This window comes from Ahaetulla prasina, chromosome 4 (assembly GCF_028640845.1).
Source record: "Ahaetulla prasina isolate Xishuangbanna chromosome 4, ASM2864084v1, whole genome shotgun sequence".
NCBI classification, from domain to species: Eukaryota; Metazoa; Chordata; class Lepidosauria; order Squamata; family Colubridae; genus Ahaetulla; species Ahaetulla prasina.
In genome coordinates this window covers 94,881,678-94,909,019 of record NC_080542.1, presented here as the reverse complement: position 1 = coordinate 94,909,019, position 27,342 = coordinate 94,881,678, and the positions used below count along the sequence as shown (strand labels likewise).

Sequence of the window (27,342 nt, the reverse complement as noted above, 5' to 3'; positions counted from 1 at the left end):
TCTGCAGGCCTGCATTCAAGACCCAAATGCTGCTGTGTAGCAGAGTGAACTTCCATCATTTGCTGCAGCTCCTGCAATCCTAGCAGTTCAAAAGCATGCAAATTATAAATAGGTACCACTTCTATGGGCTCATTAACAGGGACATGAAGGAGCCCCCAATTCAGGAGTGAAATCCAGCAGCTTCTGACAGGTTCTGGAGAACCAGTAAAGGAAATTTTGAGCAATTCAGAGAACAGGTAGTGGAAATTTTGAGTAGCTCAGAGAACTGGCAAATATCACCTCTGGCTGGCCCCAGAGTGGCATGGGCATGGGAATGGAGATTTCATAATATCCTCCCCCAGAAGTGGGGAGGAAATGGAGATTTTACAGTATCCATCCCCTGCCACGCCCACCAAGCCACACCATACCCACCAAGCAACGCCTACAGAACTGTTAGTAAAAAAAATTTCACCACTGCCCCAACAGAGTGCCCCCAGCCAACAGTGATACCACTGGTTAATCCTTTCAACCCAGAAATACCTCGGAGCTTCCAAAATAAATATGAAGATTTTTAATTTTTAATTTTAATTTTATTTTTTATTTTTTTCTGGATGATGATTTTGTTTATCTCAAGCATGTTTAAACTCATTTACTGACTACAAATTAATATTAACTTATATTTTACCAAATAATAGCAAGATATGTAGCAGGGATTGAGCATTTTGACCCTTTGAATAGTTTGGAATTAAATTTCTCCATCATTTAGTGAGATATAGTTCTGGGCAGGGTGAAATGCTCCCAGTTGGGACTGGATCACCTGATCTGGTAGCAATGGCGGCGAATGGTTCAGAGAACCGGTAGCAAAAATCCCACCCCCGCCCCCCCGCCCATGCCCAGCTGAGCTGCACAATCATCAGAGGGTGTGTGTTTTTTTACTTTTAAAAGCATTTTTTCTTCAGCCGAAAAAATGCTTTTAAAAGTAAAAAAAAGCCTTTAATGATCGTGAGGCTCAGCTGGGATCGTCAGAACCCTTTAAAAGCATTTTTTCTACAAGTTCTTCTGCCAAAGAGGCTGTTAAAAAATGCTTTTGGAGGGTTCTAACGATCAGGCAACTCAGCTGGGATTGTCAGAACCCTTTAAAAGCATTTTTTCTACAACCTCTTCAGCCAAAGAGGTTGTAGAGGAAAAAATGAGGAAAAAATGCTTTTAAAAGGAAAAAAAAGAAGTTGGCCCTGCCCACCCAGTCACATTATACCCCCACCAAACCACACCCACAGAACCAGTAGTAACAAATTTTACATTTCACCCCTGGCCCTGGGAATAGGAAATAGATGAACAAATAATTAAAGGAGTTGCGTAAAAAATAACTTGAAGGCTTTCCAGTTTGATGTTAGTCCTTTAAGGTAGATGAGGTCCAAAAAAGAGGAACAGCAGGATTTCAAAAACGTTTCTTTATAGTTGCTGGATATCGTTAACAAAATCTTGAAAGCCTTTCGGAATTTTTCTCTACTACATTTTGTACCAAACAAAATTCTCCTTTAACAGTTCATTCATCCCTTTCCCATTCCCAAGGCTACATTTAGATTTTATAAATTTTCATCTTTGCTTATCTCAATCTTTTTTGATTATCTCAAAAGCTGAACAGCCTTTGTTTAGTGATTCCCCCAAAAACAGCAGATTTATTTATTTATTTATTTATTTATTTTATTAAATTTATTTGCCGTTTATCTCCCCATGGGGCTACGCTTTTGAAGACTACGTATAAAAAACAATAATTTATTTAGAATAACTGTACCTGTGCTAAACTGTCAATTCCACCCAGACTGTGAAGAACTTCCTGAAGAAGAGAAAACAAAGGTAAGTATGTCAAATGTATTTCCAATTATATTTACTATTTCATTAGGTTTAGCAGGAAGGGTAAAATGTCTGTCCCGCCTACTAAGGAGGCTGTGGCAGGACCCAGACAGCATGCCTTTATTGCTGTGGCCCCTGCCTTCTGGAATATCATTTCCCCTGAGATGAGATTGATCCCACCCCTGCTTGCCCTATGAAAAGTCCCTAAAACTAAATCATGTTTTTTTTTTGCTTCAGCCTTGGAAATCCCATGATGAATAAGTAAGATGGCTCTGTGATGTCAAGTGCCTGTTGTTCTGCATTCTTGGGTTCTGTCATGGATCGTGACTCAGACACTGACTTTGCCTTTGAAGAAGTCACTCCAGCATAATCTGTGGAGTATGAATGTCACAAGATGCAAAGCCAAAGATCAGTGAAATTATAATGCTATAGATTCTTCAAGCCCTTGCATCCAGTGACTGCAGAGGAGAGCAGAGACATTCCATGAGGCATATAGCTAAGAAGGCAGTTAATATCTTGATAGTGACCGTTGACTGCAGTCTGATTTAAGAGGCAATCCTGCAGGAAACATCCAATTCATCAATGGCTCTTTATGGCATTTGTATGGATTCTGCCAATAAAATTATGATCCAAAGGTCATAATTTTAAGGTCATAATCCAAAGGTCATAATTTTATTGGCAGAATCCAAACAACCATGATCTGGTTCTTAGAATCTTGGACTATTACATACTATTCTTCTTCTACATTACCATCATCATCATAGTTGGAAGGGGTCTTTTAGGTCTTCTAGTCCAAACCCCTGTTCCGCAGAGACCTTATACCAGTTTGTCCATTCTCTTCTTAAAAGCCTCCAGTGATGGAGCACCCACAACTTCTGTAGGCAAGCCATTCCACTGGTTGATAGTTCTCATTGTCCGGAAATGTCTCCTTAGTTCCAGGTTGGTTCTCTACTTTATTAGTTTTCATCCATTGTTTCTTGTCTTGCCTTCTGATGCATTGGAATCTGTGCATTTGATTTTTCTTCCCTAAATACAAAATCTTCCTTTTCTTAACATTGGATTTATTTTATTAGATAGGACCTGTGTTCAAGTCTGCCAAGATCTGTCTGGATATTGGGCCTATCTTCTGGGTTTTGGCTATTCCTGCCAATTTGGCGTCATCTGCAAATTTGATGAACTCCCCTTCTATTCCCTCATTTAAATCATCTATGAAGATACTGAAGAATATTGGGTCTAAACAGAACCTTGGAGTACCCCACTGCTTATTTCCCTCTATGTAGATGCAATTCCATTAAGCACTGCCTACTAAGTGCGGTTTGTCAGTCAGTTACAAATTCTTCTGGTGGTGATGCCGTCTATCCCACATTTTTCTAGCTTATCAAGAAATAGGTTGTGGTTCACTTTGTCAAATGTCTTACTGAAATACAAATACAAAATCCTGTTACATGCTCCTATTAACAGTAAATCATTCAGACAAGTGCCTGTCAGACACTGTTTTAGTTTGCATACTTTGACTGTTGTTATTTCTTTGACCCTGTGTAAACTGTGAACTCATCTGGGGTCAAGCTGGATGGAGGTAATGCATCCATTCCTGTACGTCTTGACCTCTTGGCAACTTTTTATACCATTGACCATAGTATATTTTGTCTGACTTAGGGAATTGAGGATGTCTGTACTGGATTCATCTTCTTCTGAGGGTGATCTCAATTGGTACTGATATGAAGCAAGAGTTCCAACTAACAGCCCCTGCTTTGTAGGGTGCTGCAGGGCTTACTGTTTTGTCTGCACCTTTTTAATATTTACATCAAAGAGGGGAGAGGCGTGACCAGCGTCGCGGCGGTACGGCATGGATCCTGGTGCTCCAGGAAAACGCCGATATCTCAGCCAATTTGGGGATCCTTAATGGATCCTGTCCTGTAGAGACAGCGAAGAAGGGAGACACAGGCAGGTGCGAACAGGGAAGTTGCAAGTTCCCTGGAGCGCCGGCATTAGCCTCTGACCCAGCGGCGTGGGAAGATAGCCATTAAGAGCTCTCAAAAGCCGGGGCAGCCACACAAAAGACTTGAGCAGGAGCGGTGACTGAACAGAGTATTGTTACTGGGTGAGTGATTGGCCAATTCACAGGTAAGAAGGAAACCTTTCAAAGCTTTAAAAAAGTTCCAACTTGAAATTAGCAGCCAATGGGCAAATTTAAAGAAATTTAAAGTGAAGGAAAACAAAAAGCAAAGAGGAATTTTAAGATTAAAGTCTTAAAAGGAAAAACTTTCCATCCGGATTTAAGATTAGACCTGGAAGAAATTAAAAATAATAAAAGAAAAAGAAAATTGAGGAAAAGCTTCTTTTACTAGCAAAAGGACTTAATTGAAGAGGAAGTAATTATTTTTGCGGGTTAATAAGTGACATTTTGTTGCCAAATTGGAGAGAGACATCTGCTGGAGGAAGAAAGTATCACATTACTTAGAATACCGTGAGAACTGATCAGAGGAGTGTTTGTTTAAGCAGTTGCAGTACGACTTCAAAAAAGGAGTGGAAAGAACAAAGATTCGAATTGGAATGGCTTAAAGGAACATCTGAATTGGACATTACTTGGAAAGAAAAAAGAAAAAAAAGAGACATTATATGGACTGAAATTTGAACTATATACAAATTAAAATAATAAACTTAAAAATCCTTTCTCCTTAAATTGAGAACATGGAGAGTTGGGAAGACAAGTATGAGGAATTAAGGGAGATGCTTCAAATGGTGTGAGAATTGTTTAAGAGAAATAAAAAAGCAGAGGAAAAAAAGGATGAAGAAATTATGAGGGAGAAGCAAGAGGAACAAGAATATAATGCTGAAAAAGGAAATAAAATAATTGAAGATAAAAACATAGATGATTTACAGTGATAAAATAAAAATGGATAATGGGAAGTATATTTCAAAAAAGAAGAGAAAAGAAGGAAATGGGAAAAGTTTGAGGGGGAAAATTAAATGAGGAAAAAAAATAGATGATTACACTGGGATTGACAGTCACAGAGTAAAAATAGATAGGGGAAGGTATCTCTCAAAAAAGAAGAGAAGAGAAGGAAATGGGGAAAGATTAAGGAGGAAAATCAAAAGAGTAAAAATTAGAGAAAGGAAGATACAAGAAAGAGAAAAAGAAGAAGATAAGCGAACGGGAGAAAGGGAGGAAAATATCCAGAAATGGAATTTTGGAGAGACTAAAAGAAAATGGTTAAAAGGGGAAGGAAAATGAATAGCAGAAAAGAAATTAAAATAGTTGTAGAAATTTTATGTAAGAAATAAATTAGAAGAAATATATAGATTATTGTAAAAGGGAAGTAAGAAAGGATGAAATGAAGTGTATGTAAGAAGTAAAAAAAAAAGAAATATACTGTTTAATGTAAAATGGAGAACTAGATGAAATGTGAAAGATTTATTTATTTATTATTTATTTATTTGTCACAACAGTATATAAAAGCATAAGCACAAAATAGGTATACTATACATAAGCATATATATAAGCATGAGTATGTAATAACTATATTAATTGGATATAAAGAAAGGAAACAATAGGACAGGAACGGTAGGCATGCTTGTGCTCTTATGCACACCCCTTACAGATCTCTTAGGAATATAATATAAAGATATAATGGGATGTATGTTTTACTGTCTGAGGATGCATGGAATTGAACAGACTTATAGTGGGTGGCAAAGGAATATATTTTAAATATAGAAAAGAACAAAGAAATTGATTGAAATCAAGATATAAAACTGAAAAGAAGTAAAAAAGTAAAAAGTATACTGTTTAAGAAAAATAGTCCAGCAGATGAAATGTAAAAGATAGAATGGTTTATAGGTGAAAACAACTGAAAGTGAGATGTAAAATGAAACAAAATTGAAATGTTAGTAAATGATGTATCCTAATGAAACAGAAAAATAATTCTTGAACTGAAAATAAGAATTTAAAGAAAACAAGAGGTGGAAAGCTGTATTAACTAAAAGGCTGTAAGGTAAAAATGGAGTAAGTTGAAAGACAATGTCAATAATTAAAACATACGGGGGGAATTCTGAGAAATATACTCAATAAATGGGAAAATCGGGGTTGTCTGGACACCATAGTGAAAAATATTGAAATGATGAATAAAGCAATAGAGAAAGATAAGGAGGAGGAGAGAGATGGTAGAAAGGGAGAAGGAGAGAGAGAGAAAGAAGAAAGGGAAGAGGAGAGGAGAGGAAGAGAGGGGAAATAAGAGTTGGAGAGAAGGTTAGATAGGGAAGAAGAATGGAGGAGAGGGAGAAAGGAAGGGGAAGTAGAGAAGGAGTAGGAGAGGAGAAAAGAAAAGAAAGTAGGAAGGATAAAAGAAAGGAGGGAGAGGAATGAGAAAGAGAAGAAAGATTGCTATAAAACAGAAAAGATGAAATGGAAGAAAGACAACCCTGAACATGTTTGAATATATCAGGATAAAAATTGAATTAGTTAAAAAACAATAAAAGAGAATATATATTAGTATAAATGGAGAAATTAGAACTTGAGGGCGAAAGAAGATGTGGTTTATATAAATGAGCATAGAAATATTAACACATGATTAAAAATATGGAAAACTAATATCTTGACAGAAATTGCAACTAAGTAAAATGTATTTGGATATGTTAAGTTATATAAGAGATGATATTTATTTATTTATTTATTTATTTATTTATTTATTTATTTATTTATTTATTATTTGCATTTATATCCCGCCCTTCTCCGAAGACTCAGGGCGGCTTACACTTCATCCTATTTGTATATTTATATACAAAGTCAACTTATTGCCCCCAACAATCTGGGTCCTCATTTTACCTACCTTATTAAAGGATGGAAGGCTGAGTCAACCTTGGACCTGCTGGGACTAGAACCTGCAGTAATTGCAGGCAGCTGTGTTAATAACAGACTGTCTTACCAGTCTGAGCCACAGAGGCCCTATAAATTTATATAAAAATAAATTTATTTATTTATTTATTTGTCATAACATTATATACAGGAACATATATTGAAAGGAAACAATAGGACAGGAACGGTAGGCACTTTTGTGCTCTTATGCACGCCCCTTATTCTTAGGAATGGGGTGAGGTCAATAGTAGACAGTTTTTGGTTAAAGCATTTAGGAGTTGGAGAGGAGACCACAGAGTCAGGTAGTGTATTCCAAGCATTAAAAACTCTGTTACTGAAGTCATATTTTCTGCAATCAAGATTGAAGCGGTTGACATTAAGTTTGAATATATTGTTTGCTCTTGTATTATTGCTATTGAAGCTGAAGACGTCTTTAAAAGGAAGGACATTGTAATAGATGATTCTGTGTGTTAAACACAGGTCTTGTCGGAGTCGGCGGAGTTCTAAGTTTTCTAATCCCAGAATTTCAAGTCTGGTGGAATAAGGTATTTTGTTGTTAACAGAGGAGTGGAGAACTCTTCTTGTAAAATATTTTTGGACTCGTTCAATTGTATTAATGTCAGAGATGTGGTGTGGGTTCCAGACAGATGAGCTGTATTCAAGAATGGGTCTGGCAAATGTTTTGAATGCTCTGGTTAGTAGTGTAGAGTTTTTGGAAAAGAAGCTACACAGAATTAGGTTTACAACTCTTAGAGCCTTTTTTGCTATATAGTTGCAGTGGGCTTTGGCACTTAGATCATTTGATATGAAAACACCAAGGTCCTTAACAGAGTGGGGGTCATCTGTAAGATAATGTCCATTAAGCTTGTACTTAGTGTTTGGGTTCTTTTTTCCAATATGTGAGACTGAGCTTTTGCTGGTTGAGATCTGGAGTTGCCAAGTTTTAGACCAATCGGATACAAAATCAAGGTCTTTTTGAAGGGTAGTACTATTGTTGGTGGTGTTAAATAGTTTGACATTGTCAGCAAAGAGAACACAATAACTTGATATATGGTCACAGAGATCATTTATGTATAGTATGAAGAGCGTTCATCCAAGAATGCTACCTTGAGGAAATGCAACTTTTGACAGGGACAGGATTTGATAGAGCATTGCCAATTTTGACCACTTGTCTGTTTGACAGGAAAGCAGTTATCCAATTGTGAAGATGTTCTGAAATGCCATAGGATTTTAGTTTTAGGAGAAGTTTATCGTGTACTACTGAGTCAAAAGCTTTGTAGAAATCTATGTAGATTGCATCTATTGTTTTGCCTTGATCAATAGTAGTAGTCCATATGTTTTTGCAGTGGAGAAGTTGTAAGTTACATGATAATTTTTTTCTGAAACCAAATTGTTTATTAAAGAGTAGGTTGTTTGTTTCTAGGTGGAGGGTAATAGATTGGTTGATGATAGATTCCACTACTTTACAGGTGACGCAGCATAGAGAGATTGGTCTGTAATTTTCAACTAGGCTGGGATCTCCTTTTTTGAAGATAGGGATGACTGTGGCTAGAGACCAAAGTTGGGGAAGAGAACCAGTCGTGAAAGCTTTATCAAAGATTATGCTTAGGGGTTCTGCTATATTAGTGGAAAGTTTTTTTAAGAAGTATGCACATAGTCCATCAGGCCCAATAGATAAAGATGGTTTCAGTTTGCGAAGAGCTTTTTCAACATAATCTTCTGTGAAGTCTATATGAGTTAAGTCATTGTAATCATTGTTAGTATGGTTGGGGAATGTCAGATATGAGCTATCACTGTTGACAAAGACTGAGCTAAAGAATGTGTTAAAGAAGTTTGCTTTAATTGTTTCATCGTTATATTCATTGCTGTTAGGTTCTCTTAGTGGTGGGATGGATCTTGATTCTTTAAGTTTATTGTTAACAAAATTATAAAAAGCATGATTGGAATTTGTGCGCATAAGATCTTCTTCTTGCTTGGTGTGGTAAATGGTGCATTCAGTTTTTATTTGGTTGCATATATTTCTGTAGCGGTTTTTGAAGTTTGTTACATGGCCCTTTTTGTTTCTTCTCCAGGGGGATTTTTTTTTTTGGATTGAAGCTTCTTTATTGATACGGGTAATTTGGTTTTTTTTTTATTTTGGTGGTGATTTGTGGTACGTATTGTTTGATGATTCTATTGATTTCAAGTATTTCAAGATTTCTGTGGTGGTCTTCAGCAGTGATACAGGTTGAGAATAGATTTTGCCAGTCAAGATATGAGAGGTCATTGTTTATAAGGTCATAGTTGGCTTTTTTGAAATTGTAGTTAGGAGTACTATTATTATGACAATTTATGTGAGGGCGTATATTGAGACAAAAGTCTATCATGCAGTGATCACTGTTGGAAAAGGGTTCTTTTATTTGTAGTCCATAAATTGAGTTTGTGTTATTGCAAAAGATGAGGTCAAGGCAGTTTTAAGTCTTGTATTGTTAGTTACTAGTTGTTCACGACCTAGGTCTGTAACGGTGTTGTATAGTGTAGTATGGATTGGTTCAGTTGTACATTCATTTGTTATCCAGTTAATAGAAGGTAGATTTAGGTCACCCAGGAAGATGAGAGGATATGGGCAAGAGGTAGCCCATGTTAGCAGTGTGGTTAACGTATTTGTGTGATCGATGTCGTAGTCAGGTGCTCTGTAGCATAGTAAGAATCGAAGTGTGGTGTTAATGGACAGGTCACATACAGTAGTTTCAGGAAGAGAAAGTTTGTGTGCAACTTGAATATTTTTTAGGTTCAGTGATTTTTTGTAAAAGATAACCACTCCACCACCACTGCGGTTTTCACAATCTGATCGAAAAACTTGATATTCTTTGTTTGAAATAATGGAGTTAGGAAGGGATGAGGGATGGCCAATACTCTGTTCATAAACTATGTGTGTGTGTGTGATCAATAAAAAATTGTTTTTTAAAAAATATTTATATCAAACGGATGTGATCATCTGTTTCCATGGGACAAAATATCACCAGTAGACTGATGACATCCAGTTATATATCTCTTTCCTGGGCTAAATGAGTGACTCTGTGGAAGTTCTTTTGTGATACCTGGAGGCTATAAGGAACAATAGATTTCAACTGAATCTGTGGGTAGGCCCTGTATCTGGGAGTTTACCATCTTTGGTCTTGGATGGTGTTCATTATCTCAGACTGATTCAGTGCATACTCTGGGGTTCCTCTTGGACTCATGCTCTAGCTCAAAAACAGTTATCAGCTGTGGCTAGAGAGCCTTTGTTCAACTTAATGGTGTGCGCCAACTGCACTTTTTCCCGAGTAAGGAGGCTTGCTGGTCTATCATTCATGCCCTGATCATCTCCCATTTGGACCACTGCAATGAGCTTTACATGGGGCTACTCTTGAAAAGTATCTGGAAGGTTTAGCTGGTATAGAATGCAGCTGAACAAGCAGTGTTAGATGCCCAACAATGTTAGACGCACTATGCATACTTTTGCTGCATAAGCTTCATTGAGTAACATTTTTCTTCCAGGTCCAATTCAAGGTGTTGTTGTTATGATCTTTGAAGTCCTACATGCACACAGCCAGGTTATCTATAGAACTGCGTTCTTCCTGTTACATCAGCCCACTCCATTTGGTTAATCAGGGAGATTAGATTGTGGACCCCATCCTCTGGAACACTCTCCCCCAGAGGTGAGGTGGCCTTTCAGAAAGATTTGAAAACAAGGCTCTGCTGTCTTGCTTTAGGCTTTCATAGGGAGCATGCAGCCCTATGACTGGCTAGTGCCTGAAAGCCCCGGTCTTCCTTTTAATTAATTTTTAATGTTGAATTTCAATAATCTTTACCTCTTCTTAAATTTTATTATTTAAATATTTAATATTATTTCATGTTCTAATATTTTTGTACACCACCTAGAGTCCCTCTATGAGAGAAACGAGTGGTTTCAATAAATAATAAATAAATAAATAACAAATAAATTAAATGGTATGAGAGTCAGTATTTGAAACCAAAAGAACAGGAGTTTTTTATTATTTTTCTTTTTATTTGAATCTTTCATGATTTTAAATATTATTAGGTTTGTATGCTACCTAATAACATTTCCATGTTTTTAGAGATAGGGTAAATACATTTTCAAAGAATTGCTTGTATGAGGAAATAAATTCTTGGAGGAGCGTATTAGCAAGGCTGAAACATAGAAGGAATGTATGCTAATTGGAGCAACCTTGAAGTGCTTGATACTCAGCGTTATGAATTTCTATGATAAGGTAACTGATATGCATCAGACAATTATTCTTTCTTCGGTATGGTAACAGTAGAAGAGTGGGGAAGTAACTCGAGGTTTGCCAATTATGAATATCTATGCTTTCACCATCTATCACTTATGTATATGTATGACTATATAATTTTTCTCCTTTCCTGAAATATATGGGTGCATAGTTTAGTTTGTAGGAGTCCCTCCCATTATTTTCTGGAGGGAATTCCTATAGTGCACATTTTAAATAATTACTACAGTAAGCCTTGATTATTAGTTTTAGGGTCTTGCATTTGAGTCCATGTTGGCAAACAGAAAACTGGTTTAGACGAAGGGTGTCAAAAGACCCATGGGGTGCTTAGTGAAGGATCAGCCCAAGATGCCTCTGTCAGTAAAAACAGTTTGGCACATGGCCCTCCTGAGCTCCATTTTCGCTGGCAGAGGGTTGCAGAAGGCCACCGCAGCCAAAAACAGAACTCATGAGGCCTGTTTTCACTGGTAGAGCGTTCGGACCACCACAGGAACCCTCAATATGATGTCAGACTGGCCATACCCAGCCTTGCCAACTCACCCTACCCACCCTTGAGGTCAAACACAACTGTGATGCACCCTCAATGAAATCGAGTTTGACGCCCCTGGTTTAGATCAATTTAACAGAATTGAAAACTATACTGCTGCTCTTTTACTGCTTTGCTGAATTAATTACTTTGCTGAATTGCTATTTATTTATTGAATAAAGCATTAAAACGTTTTAATGGTTTAATGTTTTTAATGCTTTAATGTAATTTAATAAATAACACAAATTGTTATTTATTTAAAGTGTTAAAATGTTTTAATGCTTTAATCAATTAATTCAATGTAACAAAAAAGAGTTCTTTTTTATGGACATGTACCTTACTGCAATAGTGAAAATAATAACTTGCTTTAAATTATTTATAGATTTAAAACAATGCTGACAATTAAAAATGCATTCACCAAATCATTCCATATTACCACAGCAATAATCAGTATATAATTTACTAACTAGGTTGGACAAATGACATAAGGAAATATAACTTGTTACTAGAAAAGCCACTGACTTTCATTAATAAATAACTAGTAGTTACAGTTGTATTACAGAATGTAATGCTGAATGTTTTAGGAGGTAAACTAAAGGCAAGCCAACCTGATAGCATGGATCTCTCATTAATAATCTTATACAAATTAAAATTCTTAGAAAATGGACAGATGAAGCTCGATTAGCCCATTCCCTGCAACAAATAAAAAATAATACCACGTATTAATAACTCTAGGTGAATATATTTGGATTATGCAACTTGATATTTTTATAGCTAATAGTCAGAAAATTACAGACAAGAAAATAGCATCTCATAAACTGAATCCATACAAATAACTTATCCTGAATTATTTAACTTAATTTCAATTAAACTTTCTGTTGTTTACCATAGTATAAATTTAGAACAAAATTAAAATGAACAATTTTATTGATTTCAAGTTTTAGACTACAAATCAGCTTTATTAACAGCAACACAGACTATGAGTGTTTAAATACAATAAAATCTCAAGCTTATAGACTTCAGTTTAATAAGCTCAAGCAACCTTCATATAAAAAACAGTCAAGCTCGCCCACTACTGATGAAGAGAGACATTTTCTCTACAGTGCATTCTAAATTTATGAAACAGAGGGATGCAGGAAACCTTCATTCAAATCAATACGAAATATGTTGATTCTAAATTGAGCATTAATTCACTTTCTGGAATTTTTGTAATCCTATTCAAGAAATTCATCTCAATAAATCTTACTACCATGTTTCTCTGAAAACACGACCCACCCCCATAATAAGCCCAAACCTAATTTTCAGGGAGTGGGTCTAATATTACTCCTACCCCAAAAATAAACCCAGGGGGATGGGCATGGCCAGCATGAGTGGCGGCCATGTCCATGCACAGGGGGACAACTGTCTGGCTGCAGCTGCAGCCCACTGGCCTCCTTGGGGCAGCGCAAATACCACTTTTGCCCTTCTCTTTCTGAGCCCTTCTGCTTGTTGGGCCGCTTCCCCAAAACCAGCAGCTCTGTGGCCAGCTGCTTTGCTTTTTCCCACTTTTGGGGAGGCTCGCAGGAGGCTTTTTGGCGAAAATGGGGAGGGAGATTTTGCTGCCTGTCATCTGTTCCTCCCAATTCAGCACAGACTGAGGGAAGGATGACAGGCAACAAAATCCGTCTCCCCATTTTCCTCCTGTTTGCCAAAAAGCCTCCATTCCAACACTGAAGGTTCGGAATGGAGGCTTTTTGGCGAACGGGAAGAAAATGGGGAGGGAGATTTTGCTGCCTGTCATCCATTCCTCAAGCTCAGCACAGACTGAGGGAAGGATGACAGGCAGCAAAATCCCCCTCCCCATTTTTCTCCCATTTGTCAAAAGCCTCCATTCCAAATGCTGAATGTTCAGAATGGAGGCAAGGGCACATCCAGCTCACTGAGTCTGGCCTGCTACACCTCAAAAAAAGGAAGACCACCTCGAAAATAAGCCCAAGTGCTTATTTTTAAGTCTAAAAGAAAATAAGATTGCTTATTTTCTGAGAAACACGGAAAATAGAAATCTTTGAGAATTGTCCTTGGGAATAAATCATTATTAGTTTAGGCATCTGCCAAAGCCTGACGGCAATGACAAAATTGAATTGAAATATCCTATCCCAAATAATGGACAACATCCATTAATTCAAGGTTTTATTGATATTTCTAGAAAGGAATAAGTGGAGAAGCCAGTAGAAAGATTGACAGAGATAAACTGGGGAGTAGGTGTATAGATCAATAATAGCAAGAGGAAGACTAATGGATAGTACAATTTTAATCTCTTGATAGCATGCAAACTGCTTCATAATGATGTCATTATGCAAATAAATAAATCACTGCAGAAAACACACTTTGAATGTGACAGACATTTGAGAGTAACAGATACTTCACACCTGCCACTTCTCCATCCATCATTAAATCAAAATTTCAATAGCTTCAACACTCAAGAAAAAAGCAAAAGCAGACTGTTTGAACTAATATGAAAAAAACCCCATCTTTATTTTTTTGCAACTAACTTTTTTAAAGTTTTGATTTAACACCCTTAAAAATGCAAATACCTAACTATATGACTGTAAGACACATTTCAATTTAATTTCCTCTCACTCATTCCATCTCAGAAATAGCCAGTGATTAAAATGACAATTCAAGGTTATGCTGGCCATCAAGTCAATTTCTAAAAATAATCTAGTAAAAAAACAATGGCGGTACTGCTGTAGATGTAAATAAAACTCCCCAAAATTGGATTATTTGATACAATCATTCTGGGCCTATGGCTCTTTTTGAGGTTTCCTACACAGAAAAGGACTTATTTAAACAATTTAATTTTCAGTTAATAAAGAAAAAATAAATTTAATATAAAACTAAAACATAGCATGAAGCTTTTAAAATTCAGCCAAATTATTACATTATATGAAAAAATGTTATTTAAATCAGACTGACTGAACTTAGTGGGATTTATGACTGAATTAAATCCCATACATTAGTGAATGTGTTCTATCTCACTGATATAGGATTAAGATATTGGACCCATGCTCAAATCCTCCTTGACCATATAGTTCACTTGGCAATTTTATGTCGGTTACTACTGCTCATCTTAGTCTCACTGGATTATTCTTGTTAGTATAAAATAAAGAGAACCTTTGTGTATTCCACTTTAAGACTTTGGACTCCAGAAGTAATTAAACCAGTCAAATGTCAACAAATGAACCAAACTAAATCTGAGAAACCAACCTGATTTTGGAGGAGTTTGGGGAATGGAAGGAGAGTAGTTTGCCTCTTGGCAGTTTTCTGCTTCCATGTAGAAGCTTAATTTCACCCAGTGGGGAAGAGATGAAAAAAAAAAGATTCTAAGATTGCTGGGGGATTGGCAACTATGTTACTAATGGCTTCAGGATAACCATAGGCCATGGTTACTCATTAGTCTTAAGGAAAATGCAGTAATACAATAAAACACTTTAAAAAACAAAAGCTGATATCCACATTTTATTTAAATAGCCATTCCCATTCTATGAGAAGCAGTGTACACAATTTATTGGAACATTTGAGGATATAAAAAAATCCTTGCTTTTTACAGCTAAATTTAAATTTAATGTTATGATCTGCAAGTTGAAACTGTGTATATTAACATATACTATAGGTTTTGCATTCGTAGATATGATTTTGTGAAAATTAACAATTTTATTAGCTACAGCGGCTCTATATGATTATACTTCTTAAGGAAAAGAATAGCAGCAAGTGTAGGATCAAAGTTTGTGTTAGCATTCTTGGTTTTTATTTCCAAAATCATTGAATTTTGCCAAACAGAACTGCAAAGAGAGTTTATCATGGAATATGGCTTTATCAAATATTGACATGAAACCAGAGATGAAATTAAAGCATTTTCCCTACTGGTTCTGCAGGCATGGCTTGGTAGGTGAGTCATGTGACTAGGTGGGCATAGCTAACTCGACATAACTCACACTGAAGGGCGCCTCACCTGGCCCCTTCCCTCCCAGCCACTCCTTCTCGCGAATGGCAGGAAAATGGGGAGGGGAATTTTCCTGCCTACCATCCATTCCTCAAGCTCAGCACAGACTAAGGAAAGAATGGTAGGCAGGAAAATCCTCCTCCCCATTTTATTTATTTATTTATTTATTTATTTTCTTGCTATTCACGAAAAAGCTCCATTCCGAACCTTCAGCGTTGCAATCCTGGGATATGCTGAAGGCTCGGAATGCCTCTGTTTCAGTACAGAATGACTTCACCCGCCTCTTTCTGGACGTGGGGCTTCTGCCTGTTGGGCCACTTCCCAAAGCTGGCAGCTCTGCAGCCAGCTGCTTTGCTTTTTCTGTCTTTTTCCTCATAGGAGGCTTGCGTGGTGGCACCAGAAGGTGGAGCCAGAAGCATGGGAAAGGCAGAGGCGATCCCAATGCACCAGCCCCTCATCCCACTGTCTCTTGGCTTGCCTGCAGCAGCACTGAACAAGCACAACAAGCATCAGGCATCAGGCATCTGGATTGCCTGCCTCCCCCATGCTGGTGCTGCTGCGCAAGTCTCCCAAAAAGGGGGAATTGGTCCTTTTTATGTTACTTTTGAAATGGACACAAGAACTACTTCTGAATGATTTCTCTTAATTTTTGCATTTTTCTCCCTCCATTCACAGCAAAGTTGCTGCTCCCTTTATGGTCCCCTCATGGCCCCTTCCCTCCCGGGGGTTGAAATACCTTAAAGAGACAGGCTGCAGCAGCAGCTCCATTGTGAATGGAGGGAGAAAGGTTAGGATTCTCTCTGTTGAAGTTAATGTTGAATTATGTAGCAGAGAGAATCCTAACTTTTCTCCTCCATTCACAGTGAAGCTGCTGTTCCCTTTATGGTCCTCCCATGGCCCCCTCCCTCCCAGGGGTTGAACTACTTTAAAGGGACAGGCTGCAGCAGCAGCTCTGCTATAAATGGAGGCAGAAAAGTTTGGATTCTCTCTGCTGCATTTAACATTGAATTATAAACTCTGATGAAAAACTACAAAGAGTGATGAGGATAAATTGGGAAAAAGATCTTAATATTGAAATACCAGAGTCAGATTGGAATGTGAATTGGAATAGTAGAATTATGAGGACTTTATCTATAAGGATTAAAGAGCATAATTACAAAGTTGTTTGGAAATGGTATTTGACTCCAGTAAGATTGTCACAAATGGATAAAAAAATTAGTAAAAAATGTTGGAGATGTGAGATGGAATTGGGGACTTATGAACATATGTGGTATAAATGTGATAAGGTTAAAAAGTTTTGGCAACAATTGGAGAAAATGATATTTGAAATGATTGGGAAAGTAATAATATTGAGAATGGAAACTATATTATTGTTGGTAATTAAGGAAATAGAATTAACAAAATATGAAAAAGAATTGATTAGAATTATGATTATAATAGGTAGAATTATAATAGCTAGATATTGGAAACTAGATGTGATTTTTAGAATAGAAGAGTGGAATTCTGAAATGTGGAAATTAGCTTTAAATGATAAAATGACATGTGATATTAAAATTAGAAGTGGTGTGTATAAAGAAGATATTTTCTGGAAGATTTGGAAACCATTCGTGGACTATGCGCTTGGAAAATTGGACGCCTCGGTACCTGTACCTCGAGAACGTGGATTTTGGCAATCATGAGGACATATCCGAAGACCCAAATCTTCCTTTTTTATGTATAGCACAAGGGTGGAATAATGTATTTTTTTTTCTGTTTGTAATGTTAGAAAAAAGTAATAAAAAAAAAGTAATAAAAAAAAACATTGAATTATGTGGAATATCAAGCGACTGGAATAGGTGAGTGGCGACCAGGCAACCAGGCGGGTGTGGGCAGGGCCAACCAGGGTGATTACTACAGGTTCGGCAAATCAATGACAATCATCCCCAGCGGTTCACCCGAATCAGTCCGAACCAGTCGAATTTCACCCCTGCATGAAACCATTGGGTGACATCATCCACTACCATGGGATGAGGTACCATCAATATTTAGATGAAACTCAGCTCTACATCTCCATCTTTGGTCATCAAAGTGATACTGTGGCTATCCCTTTGCAGTACTGGGAGGCTGTAAGGATCTGGATGGAAAACAAGAGCTTTAATTTGAATCTTAGTAAGATGGAATGGCTATAGTTGCAGGGAATCTCAACATCTACTTGTTTATCATCTTTAGTTAATGGGTTGCACTACCCATTCAGCAGACTTGGCTAGCAATCTGAGGATTCTTCTAAACTCTTGCTTGAAGAGCAGAGATAATCCTGGCATAGGAGGGCCTTTATGCAATTTTGCAATGTGTGCCAATTGTGCTATCTGATCATGAGGTCTGAACACAGTCACTCATACTCTAATCATCTCTCAATTGGATTGCTGCAGTGCCCTCTATCCTTGAAGAGTATTCACAGTATTCAGAAGCTACAGCTGGTGCAAAATGCAACAGTGTGAACAGTTCTGGAGATCCCTAAAGTAACATATAACACCATTGTTGTTCCCTCTGCATTGGTTATCAGTCTGGTTTTAATTCAATTACCAATTACCAATTCAAAGTATTGATCATCATTTTTAAAGACCTTTATTGCATGCATCCAGGTTATTTGAAGAGCCATCTCGTCCCAATAGAATTAACTTGCCCCACATGGGCTTATTGTAAACCCCATCTATTAAAGAATTTCATCTGGTATAATGCTGTATCTAATTATATAAATTTATATATTTTAAAAACCCAAAATCTCTTCAATTTTGCAGCAGTTTTTAACAAATATAGCCTATATTTCTTACCTGCAAATAAGCCGGTTTTTAACCAAAGCTACGAAGATATCTTGAAATAACTCGTGCTGTGGATGTTGACTAAAATTTCTTTCATTCTTGTAATTCATACTAAAGGCACAAAAGGCAAACCAGATATTGCAAAAGTTCAAATCTGAGTACAAAAAGCATTATAAAAATATCAATTACAGAAAATATATAGGCCAATCCAACCTATACCTGAAGTTAAACTTGTAAAAAAAAAACTACAATCATATTGCAGCTAAGATATGGATTCATTGCTTAGTCTCAGGGAAAACACCAGAAGTATCACTCCCTCTTCAATATTTCAATTATCTTTAATGCTGTATACTCTAAGAACTGCCATATATGCCTATTGGAAAATGAAATATGACTGACTCTGCCCTCACCAATTTAAGAGTTGATAATATAACCATCCATTTGTCCCAAGACACCATTTAGCCAGCTACAGAAATATGCACAGCTTTCCTGTCAATCTTATGTCTGCTTATAACTCCAGTCCCTTGACTATCTCAGAACAAATAAAGTCAATATAGGTAATTCTTGACTTATGGCTATAATGGAGTCTTTCCTCACCAACTCCTGCTCTCCAAGATGCAGTCATTAAACAATTATGTGGGTCATTAAGTGGATGAGATGGGTTGTGTCTCATGGGTCTTGGAGGCCTGGCACAGACCCAGACCTGTACCACACATCCCAAAGTCTCTCCCAGCCCATGACACTCTTATGTTTTGCTTCCTACCACACCCACAGCCTTTGGGCCTGTTTCACCTCTGATCCCTGGTGGCTGTTTTCCCACCAGGTCCCCACATGCCTTCCTGTCCACTGAGTCACTGCAGGGCTTAGGCTTCCTCCTCATCCCCTTATCACAATTCAATGCAGCTGCGTCAGAAAGGCAGCTACTTTCAGTTCAGTAACAAATTTATTCTATTTCCCTAAGCCAAACGGTGCAATGCTGTGGAAAGCTCTGAAGCTTTTGTCAGCCCTGGAGGCCATCTTTAATTTTGGATTTTCAGGGCTGCCACACTTGATGGATGGGCATGCTGTGGAAAATGGGAGGTGGGGTTGAATGGAGACAGAGTGAGATGTAGAGCCATAAACAACATTCTTTTCCCTGGTAGTCAAGGACATTCAGCCTGCACTTGGAGAGGCGTGATTGGGAAACAACCCCAGAATGGTCTATGTGATAGACATGTGGGTGCAGGGGAAGGGACTTTGACTTCACTTTGGGTGGGGAAAACCCGGGGCCTTTCAGATTCGGGTTTCCCACATGTGCCAATATGACCTCTAATAAAATGGAACTTGCCTGAGGAAAATGCCTGCCTTGGAGTTTTACTTCTGTTGGGGGTGTTACTTGGAACCCTGACAGCTTTCTGTTGTAGTACACAAACTACATTAGGAAACCAGAACAAATCTCTGTGTTCCTGGCCACGTAGAAATGTACTAGAAGTGACTGCCTTTCCAGCATGACTGCATTGAATTGTGGTCATTCAGAAAATAGTGGTCACTTCTGGGATTGCACTATATGGGCCAGCAAGGTAGTGGTTCATTCTGCTTTCCTAATGAGGTCTGCACAGCACTCCAGAAGCCTGCATTGTTGCACAGACCACATCAGAGAAGCAGACCAGGTTCAAGGCCTGTCAGGACAGGTGAGAAGGGTGTGGGGAGTTAAGTGGGAGGCAACGCAGCATTCCTGTGATAAGGGAAAATGACCATGAGTCCACTGTAGCATTTGTAACTGGAAACAAGTCATGAATAACTTTTGGGGATGCTGCTATAAATCTGAATGGTTGTTGAGTGATTGGTAGTAAGTCAATGTCTACCTGCATTAAATCTGTCATTTTCTTGTTTGTGCAGTAGGGCGGGGGCACTCTTTTATTCGTAATGTGCCATTTGTAGAATAGAATTAACATCATTCAATCAAGATCATTTTATAAATGGTCACTGAAAATATATTTCCATATGAATTCAGCTACTATATATATAAAATTATCATTCTGTCAGCTGAAAGTACAAATGATTTTATCTGCCCTACTCTCCCACCTTTAACTTCTTCCATATATGAGGCATCAATAGATTAATACAACAGTTATGCCTTAAATTCAGATATCAGAAATAAGCATACTTCAGTACATCACTGTTTTAAGAAGCTCTAGAATAGGAATTCACAACTTTTTCAGACCAAAATCTCCTTTGGCCTTTCTAATGGTGTGCCAAAATTAGGGGGAGGGCTTAAAAATACAAACTTGGACTTCATTAAATTAAAATTAATTAACACAAGTCATAATACATATGACTATTAGTATTTAATACTTTTCCCTTATATCATACAAACAATTCTAAGTTAGCAATAACTTCTGGAGGCTGGTGGAAACTTTGGAAAGTTCTTTAACTGTATTCAATGCTGTACTTTAATTATAATCAAACCTTTTGGAAATCTCTTCCTCAAGTATGCATAGATGCTTAAAAATAAAGTTAAAAAATATTGACAGTAAATGCATGCAAATACAATAATCCTTAATTAATTTCAATACATTCAATACATTATACCTGAAGTGTTCCAGTTCAACAGCTTCAGTAGATTCTTCCCATTGACCTCTATATTTTTCTTTGCAAGGGTTGCTAGAATATTGTTCAGACTTGGTCATATTATTATTAATATTTTCAAAGTTAAGGGCTGGCAACTGCAAATGCAAGACAGGGTTGACTGTTAAGTAAATTACTTAATATAACCAGAATAAAATCAATGACTGTCACTGGAATTCCATATCAATTATTGTAATAATGATATATTAAATATATATAGCTGATACAATTATTATCATTCCCCTGTATTTAAGATTAGTCACTGATATTCGTTTTAATTGAGTACCTTTACACACAGACACCCAGAATCTTTACACTTTACCCATAGAAATACACAAACACACACTTTGGATTTTTGGAGGAAAATGCCAATAATTTAAAGTATTTAACTGAAAGATCAGCAACACAAAGAGAGCAGCTTCAATAAACTTCAACTTAGAATCTTGTTTTGAAGCTGCCAATTGGCTCTGGGGGACAAAAGACTATGAAGTAACATACGACCTGTTCAGTGTAGAACTCTAGACAATTCTTGCCAGATGGTCTGGGCCTAACGGCCTGAAAATATGAAAGCTAAAATGCAGCCTCTGCTTTAGACTTTCTCTATGTATAGTATTTCATAAATAAACCCAAACTCTGGCTTAGATAAATAGATGACACTTTCGTAATTTGGCCACATGGAAAGGAGAAACTGGACAACTTCCTCACACATTTCAACAGCTTACACCCCAAAATACTGTTCGCTATGGAAATAGAAGCTAACAACCAACTCCCCTTTCTGGACGTCCTAATATACAAAAAAACCCAATGGCTCCCTAGGACACACCATCTACCAGAAAAAAACACACACCAACCACTACTTAAACACATAATCACATCACCAACCTGCACAGATCATCTCCGTAGCCAAGACTCTCAACTCCAGGACCAAACGCCTAGCCGACAAAGACTACCTAAAAACTGATTTACACACTCTCACAAACGTATTAATCTCCAACGGATACCAAAGAAACACAATTACCAGCCTAATCCAAAGGGAGACACCGCCCAAGAACCAAGACACAGAACAAGACAACGGCATCGCCCTCCTCCCGTACATCAAAGGCACCACAGATAAAATCAGCAAAATTCTCCACAAACACAACATCAAGACAGCCTTCTGCACAGACCAAAAAATAGCCAACATCTTAAGAAACCCCAAAGATAAGATCCATCTAGAAAACCAAGGAGTCTATGAAATACCATGCAAAATCTGCCCAGCCACATATATTGGACAAACAGGAGAATAAATGCACGCATCGCAGAACACAAGAATGCAGTCAGAAAAGAAGAAAAAACCTCTTCCCTTTTCCAGCACCTTAAAACCACAGGACACCAAATTGATTTTGAAGGAACCAAATTAATCTTCAAAACTGAACACTATAACAAGAGAATAATTATGGAAGCCATTGAAATAGAGAAACACCCCACAATATGAACAAGCGGGATGACACCTCCCGCCTACCAGACATCTGGAAACCAGCCTTGGTCAACAAACGAGTCCCAGCCACGAAAATTGACCCCGGACCCAGGACAGTATACACCGCCACCACCAATCATCCTCACCAGATTCAAACCCAAACCCATCCCACAGACAAAACACAACCACCATCCAGAAGCCAGACCATGTTGACACCACTGGCTGCTGTACCCCTCTCCGATCCTCACACAAAGCAGGCTGACACACACCAGGAACACATGATAGGACCTTGGACTCGGAGCCAAACCAGGGCCCGGGAAGCTGCATCACAGCCATCTACTCAAGACATCACATCACAGAACTTCAGAGGCCACACCACCAAAGCTCAGGAACAAAAGACCAGGACCACACCCACACAGGATGCTACGAAACAGCCGACCAATCTGCAAACACCCACTCCATCTACCAATCAGGATGCAACCACAGAGCCAACCAACCCGCTCACAGCAACACTCCCCACCTCGACCAATCTGCAAACACCCACTCCATCTACCAATCAAGAGGCAACCACACAGCCAACCAACCCGCTCAAAGCAACACTCCCCACCTCCCCACCAGTATTTATAGAGAGACGGCAGCTCCGACCACTCTTTGCTCGAGAAGCACAAAGCCGAAGACACCAGCCTGAAGATGATGAGTGAGACCTTGTCAAAATGTCGCCAAGATACTCTCAACCTTACATGGGAAAAGACCCGAAAAAGCCAAGACCTACATATTTCATAAATTTATATAGCTGCTCATCTCACACATGTGATTCTGAGTAGCATACAGTTAGAAACAAAAAACAATAAAATAATCAAAAGCATAACAAAAACCATTAAAAACCATAAGAAATATAATAGTGGGACATGCTTTCAGTTTCACTAGCAATACAGCCACTGTGCAGGCTCCATGACCCTATTAAACCAGATGGCAAAGCCATCTTTTCAGGCCCTTTCAGAGGATTACAAAGATCCAGGCCAATCTGACCTCAGGGGAAATGATGTTTTAAAAGGCAGATGATATGGTAGAAAAGGCTCGTTTCCTGGGTCACCTTAGGTAATATTCTTTGTGATCAAGTCCCACAACTTGTCCTGCCTGACAGACTTCATAGGATGGGGTAGAAGAGACTGGGGAAAGATGGTCTCTCAAATAAGTTGACTTTGTATATAATATACAAATAGGATGAAGACTATTGCTTAACATAGTGTAAGCCGCCCTGAGTCTTCGGAGAAGGGCGGGGTATAAATGTAAATAAATAAATAAATAAATAAAAAATAACCTAAACTTATGCTATAGGATTGAAATCTATAGATCATTACCAGCACCTTGAATTGAACCCAGAAGCAATCTACCTATCAGTCAGTCCAGTCTTAGTATGATAAAACAGAATAGAGTAGGAGCTAACCTACACAGGTTTCTCTTCTCTTTCCTGAAGAGAAAGCTGAAGATATGTAGAAATACTGGGGACAGTACTTTTATGCAATCCCTTGTGGGTATGTCAAATATTTACAGTAGGGTTCTGTTTCACTCATGGATCTATTTCACAAATCCATTTTAATCTAATCTAAGCAATACTGTCTCTTAGGATCCACTTCTAGTTCAATCAGTGTTTTTGGAATTTACACTACCTCATATTTTCAAAACTCTTAATGAAAACTGCTCTGCTAGAAATATGAAGCACTGAAACCCAAGACAGAGATGCTTGTGCTCAAACGAAATGCTAAAGCAACACAAAAGCAAACGGAACACACAAAAAACATAAAATAATTTATTATAAAACATAAGCATTTAGAAAACCTCATTGAGTTCTTTCTATGCAATTCATTCCATTTATTAGAGGAACTTGCAAGCGTTTTGAAACCATGGAATTGTTTCATTTTGCTGTACAAGATTTGCTATTTTTTAAACACTGATTCAAATTATAGCAATTTGGAGAAGTACCTTTTGCTTGCTAGACTGGACATTTAGAAAGGCCAGAAGCCTTTTAAGATCAGAATAATTCCTAGAAGGAAATAAATTATATACTTGTTAACAATACATAATTACCATATCATTATGAAATGTAATTTTATCCATACTGTTCTGTAGAAAAAAAACTTTCTAGAGCACCTTTCTATGACCTCCTGTCTCTGTCCACATTTATATAGGCTTGTCAGTCACAGCTATTTCTGTCAAACTTGGTGACCAGAGAAACAGTAACCATGTAACACAATGTTCAGATTACTTTATTTAACCGCTGGTGCAAATGCAGGAGATATTGCTGACATTTAGTGAAAAGTACTATACCTTTGAGATTTAGTATCTGCTACTTTTTCTCTGGTCTTCACCTTCTTGAGTTGATCAGGCATTTTATACCCTCAAGGCATCAGAATTAATTCTTAGAGGAAACAAATGTAAAAAATGTTTGTGGACATTTGAAGAACAATGGAAATAGAATTTCAGCAACTGGAGGAAAAGAAACAGCTGGTTGAAAAAGAAATATATAATAAAAACGATGCTAAAAATATCAGCTCATGAAATCATCTCTAAGTGGAATTTATTCTATCTTTGAAGTAGTACATCAGTCTGTTTATTCTTAGATTTAGATTTAGATTCCACTTTTTCTTTAAACACTTCTAAAGAGTAGAAGGAAACTCACATAGAGATCTTTTTTAATTTACCAGTAATTGCCGTTAATAGCAATTCTGTGAGATAGGCTGGGCTGAAAGAGATCTGCTAAAATGCTCCCAGCATGTTTTCCTACATAAATACAGACTAAAACCTGTGCTTGTTTGGACCTAGTCCAACAGTTTAACCATTACAACATAGAGGCTTTCATTTTATCAGTTAATTTTAAGATACCTCTCCATTTTGGGCAGTGGTTTCTAATGCAGAATGGCAAAGATTGCAACAAGCCCGCAAGGAATTCAGATGTGGAGAGCACAGAACTTAGTTGAGCAGATCTTGCAGTTTTGACTGTAAAATCTTCTGTCATTGATTTCTGGAGAAAAAAGTCAACAGTCTGCAGAAGATATACGTAACTATTGGCTATATCTATTATATCTTTTAAAAAGGCAACATTCTATGTACAAAGTTCCCCCTCCCTCTGTAAATAAGGAAGTGATAATTTAAATGTATAAGCGCCCGAAGCCTTTATACATCTTAATACAAAAATGTATTTTTGAATAATAATAATAACAACAGAGTTGGAAGGGACCTTGAAGGCCTTCTAGTCCAACCCCCCTGCCCAGGCAAGAAACCCTACACTATCTCAGACAGATGGTTATCCAACATTTTCTTAAAAATTTCCAGTGTTGGAGCTAAATAGATAACTGATAAACAGAAAAATGATATTATATATTCACACATAGTAGATCTCTAAATACTATACTGTTCTATACTATTTCTATACTATAGTACTATACTGTACTATACTATTTGTCAATTCATATCCATTCATGCATTTAAATTAGAAGTTCCCAGGGACAGAGAACTCTCAATGTCAAGCTTGACTTTTGATGGTTTCATCCATCTAGTTTTCTTAGAAGTGTTATGGAAGGGAAGTGTTATTGTCTCCCATTATATTTGACTTTCCAGTTTGAATAACAGTCCTGGATTTCTCAAGGCATTCACCACCTGTTTGGCATCTGTTTAGTTGATCCTGTTTAGCTCCTGAAATTAGTCAGTATATGCTTATAGAAATAGATGTGGTATTCTAGACTGCACTGTAAGATAGGTGACATCCAGCAAACCAAAAAATACCGAATTGCCTTTGCATTGCTAACTTCTGAAATAACTAGATCCAGCTTCTTAGCAACACATTGCATCACCATCTTAACTTATTTGTAAAAACAATAAAGGCAGAATACAGATAAATAAATTTTATAGTACTACATATATATGTATACTACATATGGTTAACTGATTATCCGGGTTTCTCAAATCTACACTATAGGTCTCCTATAAAGAAATAGAAATCTTTAAAGAATGGAGGCCCTCATTTATATACAGTATACGTTTATATTTTTTAGCATGAGCCATCTGCGTTATAACCACGGAGGAGGCCGTGTGCCTTGTTTATTCGGCCGAATGGGCTCTACAGAAGCTTATTATAGCTCAGTTCTGTCAGTGCTTGTTTAAAGATGCCTCGGAGCTGTTCCTGGTTTTCAGTAAAAGAAAAGTCACGCACACTATCACTGCATATGCACATTTGTCTCACACGCGCCGTCGCGAAATCCCAAGCAGTAAAAGGATTTTGAAGAACAGTCAGCGCTGCTTTCCACAGTCTCCGCGCCTTTCCTTCCAATCTCAAGGCGCGAGGCTAATCTCAGGAGGGGGCCGGGGGGATTGAGCACTATAGCTCCTCCCGTCTCTCCGCTCCAATTTTTGCACAGAAGAGGTCATCGCTGCTCTTCGGCCGCTGTTCTATCACTCACCTGCTTGGAGCGTCAGTGCTCACACCGTGGCAGCTCTCTTGTTTACTATTTATTTTTGCAGCAATAATTATACCAATGTTTGCTTTTAAACTCAGTCCGCCGAGCGATCAAATCCGTAAACTCAGGAACCAATGAAAATGCGCCCTTTCCCTAATGTCAGCATTATCTCCTCATCTTTGCCTTTTTAGAACCAATGATTAAGCTCCGTACAAAAGGGCCGAGAAGGTTCCGGGACAACGACTAACACTACCGTTGTTGTCATAGCAACAGAGAAGCCGCGCGGCTAGAATCCAAAAGAACGATTCTAGCTAAGCGGCCCTTGGATGTGCCTAAGAACGGTGACGTCAAACCGCGAGTGAAGGGAAACTGTAAAAGGGAAGGTGATTATACTCCTCCCAAGAAGCAGAAATTGGGTGTTAGATCTGTATCTATATTTTTTCAACCTTGGCAACTTTAAGCTGGATGAACTTCAACTCCCAGAATTCCCTAGTCAGCTGCTAGGGAGTTCTGGAAGTTAAGTCCACAAAACTTAAGGTTGCCAAAGTTGAAAAACGCTAGTT

At 37.8% G+C, this 27,342-nt stretch overlaps 1 protein-coding gene across 1 annotated transcript in view; it reads right to left on the bottom strand.

The window, feature by feature from the left end:
• NEK10 (NIMA related kinase 10) overlaps window positions 1-26,962 on the bottom strand; it is a 157,527-nt gene extending 130,565 nt beyond the window's left edge. Inside the window, exons 1-8 of the mRNA XM_058182967.1 lie at window positions 26,783-26,962; window positions 25,209-25,347; window positions 24,654-24,744; window positions 24,309-24,369; window positions 20,834-20,967; window positions 18,275-18,373; window positions 12,091-12,175; window positions 1,775-1,816 (exon numbers count right to left, since the gene is read on the bottom strand). Coding sequence (XP_058038950.1) covers window positions 1,775-1,816; window positions 12,091-12,175; window positions 18,275-18,373; window positions 20,834-20,967; window positions 24,309-24,369; window positions 24,654-24,715 — 483 coding nt within the window. The 5' untranslated portion in view covers window positions 24,716-24,744; window positions 25,209-25,347; window positions 26,783-26,962. The remainder of the gene's footprint in view (window positions 1-1,774; window positions 1,817-12,090; window positions 12,176-18,274; window positions 18,374-20,833; window positions 20,968-24,308; window positions 24,370-24,653; window positions 24,745-25,208; window positions 25,348-26,782) is intronic.
• Between the last annotated feature and the right edge of the window lie 380 nt (window positions 26,963-27,342).